The sequence below is a fragment of the Hippichthys cyanospilos genome, chromosome 21, assembly GCF_059441005.1.
Source record: "Hippichthys cyanospilos isolate Australia breed blue-spotted pipefish chromosome 21, RoL_Hcya_1.0, whole genome shotgun sequence".
Lineage (NCBI taxonomy): Eukaryota > Metazoa > Chordata > Actinopteri > Syngnathiformes > Syngnathidae > Hippichthys > Hippichthys cyanospilos.
In genome coordinates, this window is record NC_142389.1 from 11,313,098 (window position 1) to 11,329,190 (window position 16,093).

The 16,093-nt window shown below is 39.1% G+C and overlaps 1 protein-coding gene across 1 annotated transcript in view; it reads left to right on the forward strand.

The window, feature by feature from the left end:
• The window catches only part of col22a1 (collagen, type XXII, alpha 1), a 41,988-nt gene extending 26,193 nt beyond the window's left edge, over positions 1 to 15,795 (forward strand). Inside the window, exons 34-64 of the mRNA XM_088404849.1 lie at positions 144 to 197; positions 293 to 346; positions 428 to 481; positions 559 to 612; positions 1,038 to 1,142; positions 2,037 to 2,081; positions 2,808 to 2,885; positions 2,965 to 3,000; positions 3,101 to 3,154; positions 3,244 to 3,288; positions 3,386 to 3,421; positions 3,501 to 3,614; positions 3,881 to 3,934; positions 6,835 to 6,888; positions 6,969 to 7,022; positions 7,129 to 7,182; positions 7,331 to 7,384; positions 7,502 to 7,555; positions 7,631 to 7,684; positions 7,760 to 7,804; positions 8,275 to 8,328; positions 8,825 to 8,878; positions 8,983 to 9,036; positions 11,170 to 11,241; positions 11,310 to 11,345; positions 11,434 to 11,478; positions 11,556 to 11,735; positions 12,107 to 12,173; positions 12,248 to 12,430; positions 13,980 to 14,057; positions 14,161 to 15,795. Coding sequence (XP_088260975.1) covers positions 144 to 197; positions 293 to 346; positions 428 to 481; positions 559 to 612; positions 1,038 to 1,142; positions 2,037 to 2,081; positions 2,808 to 2,885; positions 2,965 to 3,000; positions 3,101 to 3,154; positions 3,244 to 3,288; positions 3,386 to 3,421; positions 3,501 to 3,614; positions 3,881 to 3,934; positions 6,835 to 6,888; positions 6,969 to 7,022; positions 7,129 to 7,182; positions 7,331 to 7,384; positions 7,502 to 7,555; positions 7,631 to 7,684; positions 7,760 to 7,804; positions 8,275 to 8,328; positions 8,825 to 8,878; positions 8,983 to 9,036; positions 11,170 to 11,241; positions 11,310 to 11,345; positions 11,434 to 11,478; positions 11,556 to 11,735; positions 12,107 to 12,173; positions 12,248 to 12,430; positions 13,980 to 14,057; positions 14,161 to 14,354 — 2,169 coding nt within the window. The 3' untranslated portion in view covers positions 14,355 to 15,795. The remainder of the gene's footprint in view (positions 1 to 143; positions 198 to 292; positions 347 to 427; positions 482 to 558; positions 613 to 1,037; positions 1,143 to 2,036; positions 2,082 to 2,807; positions 2,886 to 2,964; positions 3,001 to 3,100; positions 3,155 to 3,243; positions 3,289 to 3,385; positions 3,422 to 3,500; positions 3,615 to 3,880; positions 3,935 to 6,834; positions 6,889 to 6,968; positions 7,023 to 7,128; positions 7,183 to 7,330; positions 7,385 to 7,501; positions 7,556 to 7,630; positions 7,685 to 7,759; positions 7,805 to 8,274; positions 8,329 to 8,824; positions 8,879 to 8,982; positions 9,037 to 11,169; positions 11,242 to 11,309; positions 11,346 to 11,433; positions 11,479 to 11,555; positions 11,736 to 12,106; positions 12,174 to 12,247; positions 12,431 to 13,979; positions 14,058 to 14,160) is intronic.
• The last annotated feature ends 298 nt before the right edge of the window (positions 15,796 to 16,093 follow it).

Consider the following 16,093-nt stretch of genomic DNA (forward strand, 5'->3'; position numbering starts at 1 on the left):
ATTATTTTTTTTCTGAAACAAATGGAGCAATTTGGGAATGCTGTAGCTTAAAAACAGAGAAACACAGACCAAATGGATAACAAAGACAACATTCAATCACTCAATTAAATCAAGTTTACAAACAAAAATACTTTCTTTAAAAGGGCCCTCGAGGGTTACCTGGTGAGCAAGGCTTTAAGGGCCCACCTGGATTACCGGTAAGACAACCAGTGAAGGCACAAGCAATAATTTAATCGATTGATGAATCAATCAACTCATTGGTCATATCTGAGTTGTCCTTTTTTCCTTATAGGGTCCAAAAGGAGAGACAGGGCTTCAAGGAGAGCTGGGACGTGTTGGGGACCCAGTAAGTTTAGAAGCTTTAAAAATGATTCGGTCTAATAGTACGCAGTAATTAATATAGTAACCACTGATGTTTTTGCCCTAGGGGCCTCCTGGTGTAGCTGGCCCTCAAGGGCCTCGCGGGCTACCGGGTAACGTGGTAGGTCCAGAAACACAATTTGAGGTACACGCAAGATTACAATGTCTCCCTTTATGATGGAACTTTTTTTTTTTAAGGGCATACCAGGCATCATCGGGCCTCCTGGTCCTGCTGGAGAGAGGGGAGACAAGGTCACCCATTTCATTTTACATGTGCTTTGATGATATGCTTATAAGTGTAAAGAACAACAACAACAAAAAAGACTTTATAGTATCGGACAACTCTGCATTTCACAGGGGTCACTGAAGTACTGATTAAAATGATGCACCACCAGATCGATACACATTTATGAAGGATCATAATTGCCCAATTACCTTTTTGTTTATTGAGAACTGTGTAGTATACTATACTATAGTAGTACTATAATATACTATTAAGTACTACATTACAATTTATAATATATTTTAAATGTATGTTATATATTTAAAACTTTAGACTGTAAATCAAGCAACTAAATTGTTGTATGTTTCCTCTATATTAACAGTAAACAATAATGCCATATACAATTCTCATCATCAGAGATTTACAGACTTTTTTTTTTTTTTTTTTACAATAGGGAGAGTCAGGCAAATCAGGGCAAGCAGGTCAACGAGGACCACCCGGCGAGCCTGGTTTGCTTGGACCCCCAGGACCAACAGGGAAGGGAAAAGATGGACTACCTGTAAGAATTGCAGTAAAATAATGACTTACAGTGCCAGTCAAAACTTTGGGAACATCCTCTAATTCTTTTTTTTTTTTTTCATTATTTATAATAATTCTGAATTTTTGTTGAATGCAAAAGTCATCAACATGATGCAGAAACCCGTTAACAAAAAGAACATTTGTATTATATATATATATATATATATATATATATATATATATATATATATATATATATATATATATATATATATATATATATATATATATATATATATATATATATATATATATATATATATATATATATATATATATAATGACTTTTTGTTCATAGCTGTTCATTTTGAAGAGCTAATAGCTTAAATTTATTTTTTCCAAACTTTTGACTGGTACTGTACATTGTACGTTATAATCATACTTGTTTTCAGTCATTACACTTGAATTGAGCGTGTTCCACATATGTCATATAAGTCTCAGGAAATAATCATTCATAATGTTTCTCTAACAGCTTTTTACAGTCTCTGGCATTTGCGCAAAGCATCTTTTCTCACACGTGTTGTGCTTGTAAACATGCACTGCGTGGCATACATGTGAAACCACAACACAGCAAGCCTGAGTTAGCACATTTTGTATTGCGGCGCGACAGGTTCCCTCATCCTTATTTTCCACCTCAGAGCTGCTGACAAGGCGCAAGCAAACAGGAAGCACGCTTAGTTTTCATTTAATTATTTCATTCTCCTTTTTTTACAGCAGCCAGGTGCGGCCCCGAGGCCTCGCTGGTGCCATTTACGTGCATGAAGAATGAACTCGTACACACATTTACTAATGCCTAATGATTTAGTCGTAGGAGGTTTATATGAGTTGTTTGTGTTTCCAAAATGTTTAATTTAAGTTGTTTGTGATATGACAGGGAGAACCAGGACCACGTGGAAATGAAGGACCCCCAGGACCAAAGGTAGGTGGATTTATCTGTATGTGTGTTATCATCTGTGTATTTATTTAAAAACAAAATATTTTCTTATGTTGTATATTTCAAACAACCACATCATTTTGCTTGATAAAGAAGTTTAAATAGCTAATATATTGAGCCGGTGATGCTTTCTGTAGATATAACCCTTAATATAATGACTAGTTGAACAGAAATGAGGCAGCAACACACGTAGACAGACAAAATAACAGTGCTCACAGGCCTGTATTATTTATCCTCTGCCAAGAACTATTTATATTAGTGCGGCTAACTAAATGGAAATGCTTCAGATGTGTAATACTGCCGCCTGGTGGCCAAGCTTCACAGATCTGGAAAAAGTACAATGTGATGCTGGTTTGAGCACATTCATATCCATTTTTAGAGATTTTTGGATTGAATGCACAAAACTAAACTTTGAATTGTTAAAAAAAAAGAAAACTTTTTTTTTTTTTTTTACTGAGAACGACCAGTATAGTAAGGCTTTTTTGTTTTGTTTTTGCAAATAAACACCTTTTTTGTGGAAAAAGTGCCTTACTATACATGGTTCCTTTTAGTGTTTACAAAAAAGTGCCTAAAAAACAAGCCTTACTTAACCTACTAAACCTTACATGGTCGTTTAAAAAAAAGATTGACCATATATTGTTGTTTTTGTGGAAAAAAAAATGCCATAACATGGTGGGGAAAGTGGCGTAACCTTTTTTTTGTATCTCTTAGGGCCCCCCAGGGTCAAGGGGAGAGCCAGGGTTACCAGGAGACAGGGGCTCCCCAGGGGAAGGCAAAACGGGACCTCAGGTATGATCCCCATTATAAACCAGTGATGCTATGATGTTCTTATTTTGAACATTTTTATAATGACTGCTTTCTTTTATAGGGACCCCCTGGAAATAATGGGGATCCCGGACCACCTGTATGAATTTTCTTTCATCATTTATTATAGTTTATCACTGTGTATTTTTTTTTCCTCATCTTATGTAAATATTAATTCTGTTTCCTCCTCTGATTTTCAGGGCTTGAGGGGCCTTCCAGGCATTCCTGGCCCTGACGGCCCGTCGGGACATAACGTGAGTCCAAATTTGGCCTGTCATTTAAAATATTGACTGTTTGGATTATAATTGTGTAAATGTAATCCGCCATTTTATTCTCCAACCAGGGACTACCAGGAAAGCCGGGAGAGAAGGGATCCCCTGGGGAGCCTGTAAGTAAAGATAGAATGACCTCTATAACTTGTATGCAATTTATCCTACTGGGCATCCTTTTTTTTTACGTTAATACTTTTTGGTTATCTTCTCTAGGGGAAAGCAGCCGATCTTTCTGACATCAAACTTAAGGTAAGCTCCTCTGCTTGTTTCGAGCGAGTTATGTAAAGATTGCTCCATAAGACTAAAAGCCTCTTTTGGCACAATTTAGGACATCTGCTCAGACTGCCCAGCAGGTCCCCCTGGACCAGCCGGTCTCCCAGGGCTGCCAGGCGATAAAGGACAACATGGGCCTCCTGGAAAAGACGGTCAAGATGGCTATCAAGTAGGACAAAGTCATTTGTATTCCGTATTAGTGTTAATATCACCTTTCCCCTAATCGAAAGCCAATAGAACGTGTGGTTGTGTGGGTGAATTCATTAGGCCGAAATCGAGGCATGAGGCCCAAGTTACTAATGTGCGCTCATCAATCAAAGTACGCCCAAACACAGTCTGCATCATTAGTAGGGCCTCCTCCGGGGGCACTAGTGAGCAATTAGGGTACGCTAAGTCTTCCAGGATGAAGACTGATAGTCTGCTATGTCATTACAGGGCCCACCGGGACTACCGGGACCTCAAGGACCTCCAGGAGCTGATGGAGGAAAGGCAAGTTGGCACATAAACACATTTTCTTTTCGCTGACATGGGCAATTGTTTTTTTTTTTTTTTTTTTTTTTTTTTGCTCAGGTGATATCCATATCACTCAGTTTATAGCTATTAAAGTGGATATCTGTATTCTTCCACCACATACTTCATCTTGAAAGGGACAGTCAATCCCCCAAAAAGTTTTTATCCTGTTACGTTCTATGTAGCCACATTTGTCTAGACCACAGGCGTCAAATTCGAGGCTAAGGGGCCAAATCTGGCCTGCATCCCCATTTTATGTGGCCTGCAAAATGTTAATTATGACTTCAAGATTTTGACCTAAATATAAAAAACAAGCATTATTTTTTTAATCCCCTTTGAACAGTTTTTAGTGGCCTCAGGTTTCAAAATTTGGTAAATGTGTACCAATCACACTTAACTCTTTTAGTGTCAAGCGTTATAGAAAAGGAAGCCTCTAAAGGGCCTGTATATTTAGCATTCTCACTCATCTTTCAAGGCCTCAGAATATTGTGTGCTATGTCTATGTAAATATGGTTGCTGCCTAATGAACGATTGTCTTCCTTTCCTTAGTTAGAATTGATGTAGGTAATAGCTGTGTTGTAAGTGTGGAAACACTACCACCCCCAATGGTCACAATAAGCACTACAGTGCTCAATTGGCTTAGACCAGGGGTGTCCAAACTTTTTGCTTTGGTGTGTTAAAAATGTAAAGGGGCCAACCTTGGTGGGCGTTCTTTACATATAACAGCAATTAATTTAAATACATTTCAGTGAGCCGTTCTGTGTTTGACATTTGCTTTTTTATTTTCATTTCAGCTATCTTAAGCATGTGTTTTGGTTAATTTGTTTTGGTTAACGCGCATATCAAAATTGATTTGACATTAAATTTGACATTAAATATTGAAATTGAATATTCACTTAACTTCACTTTTTTTAACACTTTTATTAACTTTTTGGAAACAGTTGAACAGACGTAATTGTACTCTTGGGTACAAATTACATTTGAAACATAAAAAAATATCTCACCATGGCAGCTTAATATTTGTAGAATTTTTAAACACAATAACAGAGAAATGAACAAGTAATAGTCATATCAACAAGTGCAGGGCTCATTTAAAATATGAAATTAGTAACTATAAATGTTGATTGGATTTTTAAATGGTTATTATTCTGGAGTGAAAACTTAAAGTCAGATAGCCGTGTCCTCAAACGGCTCTTATTTAAGTTCATAACCGAGAATGTCTTTTCACACAAATACATCGAACCAAACAAGCTTGGCATTTTCTTAACAAATGCTCGAATTTCTCGGAAACTTGTCCTTATCCACCTGTCAGTAAAAGTTGGCGATATAAAGCTGCTTGTGCTGACCGCAGCTCACTGCATCACACTGCAGCTCAACTTTCCTCCTTTTGTTGATTGTCGCCATTTTAGAAAATTAGGGGCTCTTGATAGTCAATTACTCAAATACTAATTTGCTGTTCCTAATTGAGCCTATAGATGTCAGCATTTAGCACACACAGGTAACAGCACTGCTGCCCAATGTATTAATTCTCCATGCGGGCCAGACGTTATTGATTTTATGACGGAGGCTGTGGGCCGGACGGAAATTGACCACAGGCCGCATTTGGCCCCCGGGCTGGACTTTGGATATATCTGGCTTAGACAGTGGGTCCCTCGGTTTATGAGATTAATCCATTCCGCGCTATTGCGTGTAAAACCCCAGGTAAAACTATCAAAACGGTATATATATATTAAAAATTGGTATCAAAATAGTATTGTAAGCACTACTTATATATAATATACATGTATACAATTGAATAACATCATAAATAAAAAATAGGATTTATTTACCTTTGAGCAATGATCTTGTTATGGCCATATTCCCTAGTGCGGGTAGCCTAGGCTAGGCTAGCTTAGCCTTCTTCATAGTCTTGATTATCTCCAGTTTCGTTTCCATATAAATCATCTTCTTACTTCTCTCTTTAACATCACTACCAATCCTGGGACCCATGGTTAACCAATTCAACTTTGAATCAAGCACGAAAATGCACAATAAATACAATATTAAAAGCACTCTCACACGAAGTAAAGTCTTTAGGCAGCCATCTTTGTGATCCTGTGTGCTGACCCATAGTAGACCAGTATCTCAGGGAGTCGTGACTACGACCAATAGCGGACCAGCATTGTAGTGATGTAAGCAGTGACGCATGTAGTGATGTATGAGCACATTGCCCCTAGTAGACACGTGTGCACACCGACCGCCATGTTTGAGAACAGAATTTTTTTGTTTTTTTTTATGTCGCAAGGCGAAAAAAAAGGCGTAAAGAGGGGACAAAAAATGTCGCGGTACACATCGTAAGGTGAAAAAAAACGTAAGGCAGGGACGTCGGAAACCGGGGGTCCACTGTATCACTGACAAAAACTAGAAGTAATATTTAGCCTTTGATTAAAATGTGTTTGGCACCCCTGGTCTAGACATAGTATTCTGATTTAATATTGCAATCTAAGAAATATGAGTTCAGCAGCAAAATCAAGCCATCTTTATCCATATCCATGACTTGAGCCCTGGCTTTAGTTGAGACCAAGTGGCAAAATGGCTGCCCTGACAAACATATTCAGTAAATATTCATCAAATGCAGTGTTCAGACTAGTGGGCGTGCATGGAAAAAGTTATCAGTAAAATCCCCTTTAGATTAGATTAGATCATTTTTATCATGTGGTTTATTTTCCTCTTAATAAATAAATACGTTGGATTTATGCGTTTTTTTTAATTTTGCAGCTACAGCTCTGCTTAACAATTTTTTAAATCCAACCGATGAAAAATAAAAACTCATCATTTGTTTGTTTGTGCATTTTTACAAAAACTTTCATCCTGAAAAGTTTGTCAATTTATCCACACAGGGACTTAAAGGCGACCGAGGTCCTTCTGGAATGCCAGGAGATAAAGGAGAAAAGGTAGACTGAAACATGCATTCATTATGTCAATATTTGGCAAAGTTTCGTCATTCTTCTTTTTTCTTTTCTTTATTTTGTAGGGTCACCCTGGACCTCCGGGTCACCCTGGTCCTGCTGGAATGATGGGTGCAGCGGTAAATTGCTCTTTTCTATTTTTTAGTCTTTGAGCGAGACATTTTCAAATACATGCTCCAAATAGTGCATTTTTGCTCAATTTGATAACATTTTGTTTGTGCTCAGGGTAATGATGGACAACCTGGTCCTCCTGGTCCCCCGGGCCCCACGGGAGAGAAGGTCAGGACAGTATTATGTACTTTCCCACTTATAAAAGCCACGAGTCATTAGTCACATAGCATATGGGTCACATTGTGTGCTGTGTGAAGTCCTGGTATCGAGTCCTCGCTTTATCTTTTTAATGACTCTGTCTGTTTGTTTTTAACAGGGCAAAGAGGGTCTCAAGGGGATACAGGGTCCTCCAGGTCTTCCTGGCTTGATAGTAAGAATAATAACGCTGCATCCAAACTGTATACATTCCACCGCAGTGTGAACATAATGTCCATATTTAGACAAAACGGATTGTAAATCTGCTTAATCACATTGTACTCAACTTTAGGGCCCACCTGGAAAAACAGGAAAAGATGGTATCCAAGGTGAACAAGGAGAACCAGTAAGTAGAGCGTTTTTGTCTGATTTTTACAGCAGGCATGTGATGCTGTGTTGTTGTAAGCCTTTTTGATTGCAGGGCAAACAAGGTGAACCTGGACCACTTGGAAATCCTGGGCTCCGGGGACTCCCAGTAAGTAACCTCCAAAAACTTAAAACATGTAAACGGCAGCTGCAGCCAGTTTTAACTCTGTCTTTTTCTGCTCAGGGTTTCAAAGGCCACAGAGGAGAACCCGGTTCTCCTGGGGCAAAGGTAAGCAAAAAGGAGGTCATGGTATTTGTTTTAGCATTTTGATTTTGCTCTATGATATCATCCTGAGACCCAGTGTATTCATTTATGTCGTCTATTATGGACATTTGTTTTTGGTGTATATATTTTGATTCATTGGATACCAAGACCTAGTGTCCTCAGTAGAGGACACTCTGGCCTCTTCTGTGATTTTTCGTGTTTGGCTAGAATGTAATCAATTATGCTGTCTTGCTGCGACCAAATGGACACACGTAATGAGCCTTAAACTCTATTTTCTAGACTGATAATAATGAAAATGTGCATTTTCACTAAGTTAACACAGGAATGGCAATACGTATATGCATTGACCTTGCTATAAGAGCATAATTAAGTACACTTGATTATAGTGGTTGGTGCTCATGCGTTTATTCTTTACATCCTTGCTAAAAAACAGTATACATGTAATTTCAGCTCTCATTTCATGTATCAAACAGGGAGAAGATGGAAAGCCTGGATCACCAGGACGAGATGGCAAACCTGGAAAGGAGGTAGTGTTCATTTATATTGTTTACTAAATAATTCATCTCTCATGCCTCCTCTGTGTTTTTCATGCCTATATCAAATGTAGAAAAAAAAATGCTATATTTTCCTCCTTGTGAAAATAGGAAGTGAGAAAATCTAATAATAAATGAATAAATATACTTACTCCTACCAGCTATGCGCTGTAGTAGAGATAAATATTGCACCCTAGAAAATCCCGGACTGTTAAAACTCCATAAAACATTCTTCAGGGCGCAGCATTACTTCCTCTTGCCTTTTGGAATCAAGCCCACCGATGATTAAAACAAGCTTGGAGCAGAGTCTCAAAATAATCTTTAATCATGTCTATATTTTACTGTCTGGCAGTGTAAAATATTACACTCCCGGAGCTTTCTGCATTATAAGTTTTGTCCCATTTATCGTCAAGCGGGGACAACCTTTTAACCTGTTCACACACCTTCATTCTTCCATGCGTGTATTTTGAAACTCGTTTTGTCATGGCAGGGTCCAAAGGGGCCTCCAGGACCGGAGGGACTCGTTGGACCAAGAGGCGAGCCAGTGAGCATGAACACACGACTCGATGTCATGTCAAGTGGAAAAGACATCCAGATATCTGGGAATAAGTCCCTCACTTCCTCTCTCGCTTTTTTTTTCTCTCTTAGGGCAAGCAGGGTGAACCAGGGCCGTCGGGCAAAGCGGGTCTCCCTGGAACTCCAGTGAGTTTATCTGTCAATATTCCACGCTATGTCAGCTGTAAAAAAAAAAAAAAAAGTCTGCAAATCTGCAACAACAATATTAAAGTCTCCAAAAAGCCACATTGCCAAGATGGAAATCTGACTGATTGATGGTGATGTTAGGTTACTAGAAAAAAAACAGGAAAAGATACATTTGCAGAGTGAACATCTCAAGTGGATGTGAAGCATTGCCTCTTGTTAGAGATGAGCTGTCAGGTTCTAATGGAAGTTTGCCATGGTTATGCTTGTGAACCTTTGTGTGCTGGTAATTGCTTGTTGGAAAATTATAGAGGTGGAACATCAGACAACAGGTTGCACTTCAATGTATCCTTTAAGGAAGTGGGGTACGTGTACTTCAGGGAGTACTTGAAATTTTTCCCAGGATTACTGTAAGCATCAGCAAATCTAATTTAGAACTTTTTAATGCTGTGACAGAAACAGTACCAGTTTACTTTTTAAAATAAGGGCAAATGAATTGGAACATGAAACAACTTAAAATTTTTGTGAACCTCTGCAAAACATTTAATGCCTTTTCTTTAGGTTGTACAGTATACAGATGCAAATTGACATCAGTAACATAGCAGACGAGACAAAAAAACAGAAACAAAACAGATGATGTTACCTGATGTATCTTCTGGACTTGCTGAATAAAATACGCCTAGAGATACAGCTACATATGCAGCTCTAGTTTATTAAATCCCACACGGATGACAAGCACTCTGTTTTACTTCTTTGTTTTTTGTTTGTTTTTTTAAATACAAAAAATTCCTTTGTGTTGGTTACAGGTATTTGGCTGGAAAAATATTTCACCCAGGGTACATCATTGAAAAAGGCTTAGAGTTGGGTATAGTCTAATTCAAAGACCATCAAAACATTAAACATTGAATTAGAAGTATAAAAAAAGCAACATATTTATCAAAATGCCATTAGGTTGACTATCAATCACTTGTGTAGTTTTGTATGGTCAAACTCACAAAATAAGTGATCTTGTTAGCTGCTTTGCAAATTAACTAACCTGTGTGATTTTCTATCTAGGTAACTAATCATTTATGGTTACATATACTTTGACTTATGTTTGCTGATTAGCTAACTTGCTATATGACTCATTATCTGTAAGTTAATGTCAGCTAACTAATAACGAATCACTGACCTGCTATCTAATGAGTAGCTGACTAGCATGCTATTGTTGGCTAACTGTCAAAACTATTAAGTAAAAAAAAAAAAACAAACAAACAACTAAATGATTACCTAGTAATTAGTATAAACTTAAGATATCACTTTCAAGCTTGGCAACCATAACATGACAGAAACTCTTAATCCTAAAAGAAAAAACAGAGGCATGGGGGTGGTATATAGCTCTCCATAATTTCCTGGCTTTAAACTTAAATTGCCATTCTTTATTTTAACAGCCTACCTCTTAAACGAAACCTCCTCAAGGTAGACACAGGACACGCTCAGTGACTGTCGCTTAGTTGCAGACACCCATCTTTTTAAAGTGCCATCCGAGTCCTCTTAAAGCTTGTGAAGCCTCTGCTCCCCATGTAATTGAGTGATTTTGCACTCAAATGATGTCAGTCCACTTGTGTCTGGAGCGCGGGGTGATACAAGGACCAGGCCATGAACGCTGGAGCGCAGATAGGAGACAATGGGTCCTCGGGTTAATATATGGTTTCTTGGGAGGAGGTAGTGGGCGGATGGGAGCTAGATCAATCAGCAGAGGGAGCGCATGATCACAAATGGCTTCTAGGAAAAAAGTGAGACGTCAAAGTAAGAGAAATTGTGGAAGGGAGCCTAAAATGTCATCACGTCTACATTCGGGAAATGTTAAATGTTGCTACGCGAGTCAAATATTAAGTCATTTCTGTAAATACTCATCCATGCTAGTCCTTGGCCCTTATACTGTAAATGTTTTCAATCCACGCTAGATGTTAAATCTCACAGTAAAGATAGCTTTATGAGATTCTGATCCGCGGTACTGCACCATTTGATTAGAACGCTAAGCTAAATGTTAATCTGGCTGAATCCTCCCTAAGGAGCAGGCTTTTTGGAGTGCACTCAAGTATGAAAAAATAGTACATTTTGTGTTTGAACTGCTGTGTCTTTGCCGTCATTCAGGGTTTGAGGGGGGAAAGAGGAGAACCGGGCAATCCAGGATTACCAGGCTTCAGTGGGCCAAAAGGGCCTCCGGTAAGTATCTGGAATTTAAAATCCTTGATCTTCACTTTTCCAATGTTGATATTTATCCTGATTTTCAGGGTCCACCTGGTCCGGTTGGTCCAGAAGGGAAACAGGTAATTCATACCACTACCTTGTATTATTATAATGTACAGTACATATTGCATGTTTATTTTTAAAAAATGAGTCTATGGGTTTTTGTAGGGAGTCCCAGGTCGAGCAGGTGATCGCGGTCTTAAGGGGGAAAAAGTAAGTGCCAGATTTAGTCACATGTCTAATGTTCTGCACAAAAACACAACATGCAAATATTCTTAAATTTATTTTAGGGTGACACCGGCATGAAAGGAGATAAAGGACAATCAGGAGAACCAGGGATACCAGGAAATACAGGACCACCTGGCAGAAAGGGCCACACGGGGATGATGGGCATGTCAGGACCACCGGGTGAAATAGGATCTCCGGGGCCACAAGGACCTTCTGGTAACCCGGGAATGCCAGGCCCCAGAGTAAGCCCCTATCCCCCGTGATATTATACTCTAAAAAACGTAGGGTTGAAAATGGCCCAAAATGGGTTAAAAAGGGACTGACCCGTCTTTTTGGGTTATTTATTTAAGTCAATAAAGTTGGGATTTTTGGGGGGGTATTCATTTAACCCATTTAATTTGGGTCATATTAGTAACACCCCCAAAATTGTTTTTTGTACAAAACATTTTTGGTAAAGTTGGGCGAAGTAAATGAGGTGATGAGTTGGGTCTAATAAATAACCTAAAAAAGATTAGGTCATACTTTTTGACCAGACTGTTTTAGAGTGTATCTGTAATCATGGGCCATGTGTTACAAATAATTCAGTCATCCGGAATCATCCTCATCTCCTCAGGGGGAGTCCGCATCAGTGGAGCTGATGAGAAGGCTCATTCAGGAGGAACTTGCTAAGCAACTGGACGGTGAGGCAGCAGCTCTGCTGTGGTCCTAATCATATCTGCCCTTTTTCTTAGGCCTGTGTCTTTTGCCCTTCTAGCCAAATTGGCCTACCTTATGGCTCAGATGCAACCAGCCCACGTGAAGAGTTCAGTGGGACGCCCAGGACCCCCAGGGCCTCCAGGTAAAGATGGCAGTCCTGGTCGACCTGGCCCACCTGGGGAACCGGGCATACCTGGAATGAATGGAGGCGAAGGACTGAGGGGACCCATGGGCCCTAAAGGTATAGCCAGTGTGACCACACATGTGAATGATCATCTGTCTTGACGAGTCCTACGATTCATTGAGATCATCGTGATGGATGGATGGATGGATGGATGGATGGATGGATGGATGGGTGGATGGGTGGGTGGGTGGGTTGGTGGATGGATGGATGGATGGATGGATGGATGGATGGATGGATGGTTGGTTGGTTGGTTGGGTGGATGGGTGGATGGATGGATGGATGGATGGATGGATGGATGGATGGATGGATGGATGGTGGATGGATGGATGGATGGTTGGTTGGTTGGTTGGTTGGTTGGTTGGTTGGTTAATTATTGAATGGATGACAATTTGGTTGGTTGGTTGATGGTTGATTGGCTGGATTTGGCTAATCAATGGATGGATGGAAGGAATGATGGATAGATGGACCCACGCTATAATCCGTTCTTTGATACAGAAGCGTAGAGATGCCAAGATGGAGTAAAAAATAACTAATTCACCAACTGGTTCAAATTTTATTTACAAGTACTTTCAAACATATTCAAATACATTTGAACAGACTTGCAAATATATTCAACGATAATCGTAAAGTAAAAGACGAACACATTATTTTTCCTATTAGAATCATCGTAACTTGCATTATTTAAACAAACGCTTAGTTTAGATTACAAGTATGTTTGGACATATTTGTAAGAATGTTCTAATGTGTTTGAATATATGTTCAAGCCACCATATTTGAGAATACAGTGGTACCTCGGTACTCGACCGCCTCTATACTCGACCAAATCGGTGCTCGACCAAAAAATTCAAGTAGATAATGCATCGGACCTCAAACAGATTTTCGGTGCTCGACTAGCCGAGCCGAGCCGAGCCGAGCCGACCCGAACGCGCTCCTCGGCCCTTCTCGGCCAGCGGGTAAGCGCCAGTTCAACTCAGACCGCCAGCGGAGTAAGACGTTTGTTCGAGTATTTCTTCCCGGATTTAAACTTTTTCGTGTTGCTCTAGCCCTTAATAATGGGTCCAAAGAAAGACAGTGATAAGGGGAAGGCAAAGAGGAAAACAATGAGGACCACTATTGAACCGAAGAAGGAAATTATAGCAAAATATGAACGCGGTGTACCTCGCGTCGCAGTTAGCTAGCGTCATCATGGAAGGAGTAACTCCCTCCCGTCCTTTCCACATCCATTCCTGTATGCCATCAACCACTCTCCAAAACGTAAGTAAATTATACAAAATGGTTTATAATGCTTTATTTATCTTTATCTTTATCATGTACTGCTTGTGCACATTTACTTGTGCACACATACTTTCCATTATTTCTTATGGGAAAATTGCTTTCGGTGTTCGAACAAATCGGTGCTCGACCACCAACTCAGAACGGATTATGGTCGAGTACCGAGGTACCACTGTATGTTCAAACCTACAAAGTACTGCTGAATATGTTTTAATTCACTTGCAAATATGTTTGAATAGTTTTGCCCATCGGAAATATTTCATCCATAATGGCAGGTCCACGCTCTACTCTGACATGTAACAATCCACTGATTCTACTTTTATTTTTCTCCAAGGTGAGCAGGGTACTAAAGGAGAAAAAGGAGATTCTGGCATTGGCGAAAAAGGAGAGCAAGGCCCTCCTGGTGCAATAGGTAATAACCACAAAAACAAACAAACCAAAAACTTTCTACCGGACACTGCTATTAGATTTGCCATGAGCTTTCTTGAGGCCTAAGGTTCTTTTGTTTACCACAGGTCCAGCTGGTATACCGGGTTATGGTAAAGACGGTAGCCCAGGACAAGCTGGAGCCCAAGGTGAACCAGGAAACCCCGGCCCCCACGGTCAACCCGGCCCTCCTGGACCTACTGGCCAATGCGACCCCTCCCAGTGCGCCTACTATGCCACCCTTGCAAACAGACCTCACACCAAAAACGTCAAGGGGACTTAAAATGTTAAAAGTACACCTGTATTTATGAACAGTGTCTGAAGAACAATTTGAGAGGGGAAATAACCAGATTTTTGGAGGACTGAAGCAATACATGCTGATTTTTACAATTTGTTTTTTTTTTTCTTTGACTTTTGGTATGACGCTTGCAATTGATGGGGATTGGACGCTGGGGACTTTTGAAGATAGAACTTTGGGTAAAGAGGGCAGCTAAATATATTTTCCTGACTTGCATGCTTCCTGTAAAATATATCAGGAGACAAGACGGATGATGCAGGTCCCTCCAGGTATGTCAAGATATCAATTGATTTCCGTGTCAGCCTCTGCTCAATCTTTTGGGTAAATGCTTGGTGCTTTTTTTTTTTTTTTTAATTTTGCTGATGATGGGTAGGGTGGACTCTGGGAAGCCATTTTTGATTTATTTGGCAGTATTAACAATGATTGTTCTTGGGAGTGATGGCAGAGCACAATTTTGCTTTTTATGTAGCCTTGATTAAGATAATTTTGCCCCAAATGTCCAAATTGGAGGTAAGTAGTAGTTCCCCTTTTTTGACATGTTTGAGTTTTTCCCCATGAAAGAACTCACCCCCCACTCTCCCAACTCATTCATTTGAGCCTTTCTACCTCTGGGAAAGATTGGGACAAATTTAATTTTAAAATCTGGTTTGTCATATACAACCAATTATAGACTTTGTGAATGATTTTGCGTGGACATAAAATAGAATTCTTTTTTTTTGAAGCACTTTTCCTTTATTAAAGAAATAGCTTGCTATTAACACCACATAGATTTGAGTGATGAACAGTTTAGCTCATTGCCAATGTTTTTTATTTTTATTTTTTTTTGCCAAACCACTTTCTTGTGTGCCACTTTATGACTTTTTGCTGAAGCCTATTCAGAGCTTAAATGAGCGGGACAAAAAGTTAATTTATTTGTCCCCTAGTTTTTTGTTGTATCAAAGAATTTCCTGGTCTTCTAAAATTTATTGGGCATTTTTTTTAAAATGTCTTCCATTTTACTTGCTTTAGAAAAATGAAAGTTGAAATAAAATGTACCAATTCCGACAAGAATAAACCCAAAAAGCAACAAACCAGAAACTATTGTAGAAACTATTGAATTACTCCCTATGAAGCTTGTATTTTCTAATTTAAGTGATTTTTATAACATTTTTAATAAGCTATTTTTAAAACTAGCGGACATGGCTTAGAATGCGTGTAATACACAAAACACAGACTCATTTAAGAATATATCTTGTGTAAGTCCCATTATTCCATACAGCAATATACTCTGTTTTTACCTGATGAAAATGGTGCTAAAATGTTTTGAAACAGTAGCATATTGTAATTATTTGAAAAACTCATGTAATGTACTGTATTATAAAAACTGGAATAAATTCATCTCAAACCACAGTCGTAGGATTTGACTGTGATGAGACTACAGCTTCTTCATTTTATATTTCCATCATTATCAATTAGTTACAGTGTTAATCACTTGTGCTTGGTTGCATTGTTATCTTTTTATTATGGTATGTCTACCTTCATCCTGCACACATCCTCTAACTGGCTTTAAGGCACGATAAGATCGTCCTTGTGATGGTATCTATGGTCGGATTTGAGGCGAATATTTGCAGTGCACGGGGAAGAATATTGACTTCCTTTTGTATCCAGGCAACACGAAATGATATCTTGACTAACTTTTCCAAGGGTCTTACTAACAAATACAGGATCATTTCACTGGAGAGCAT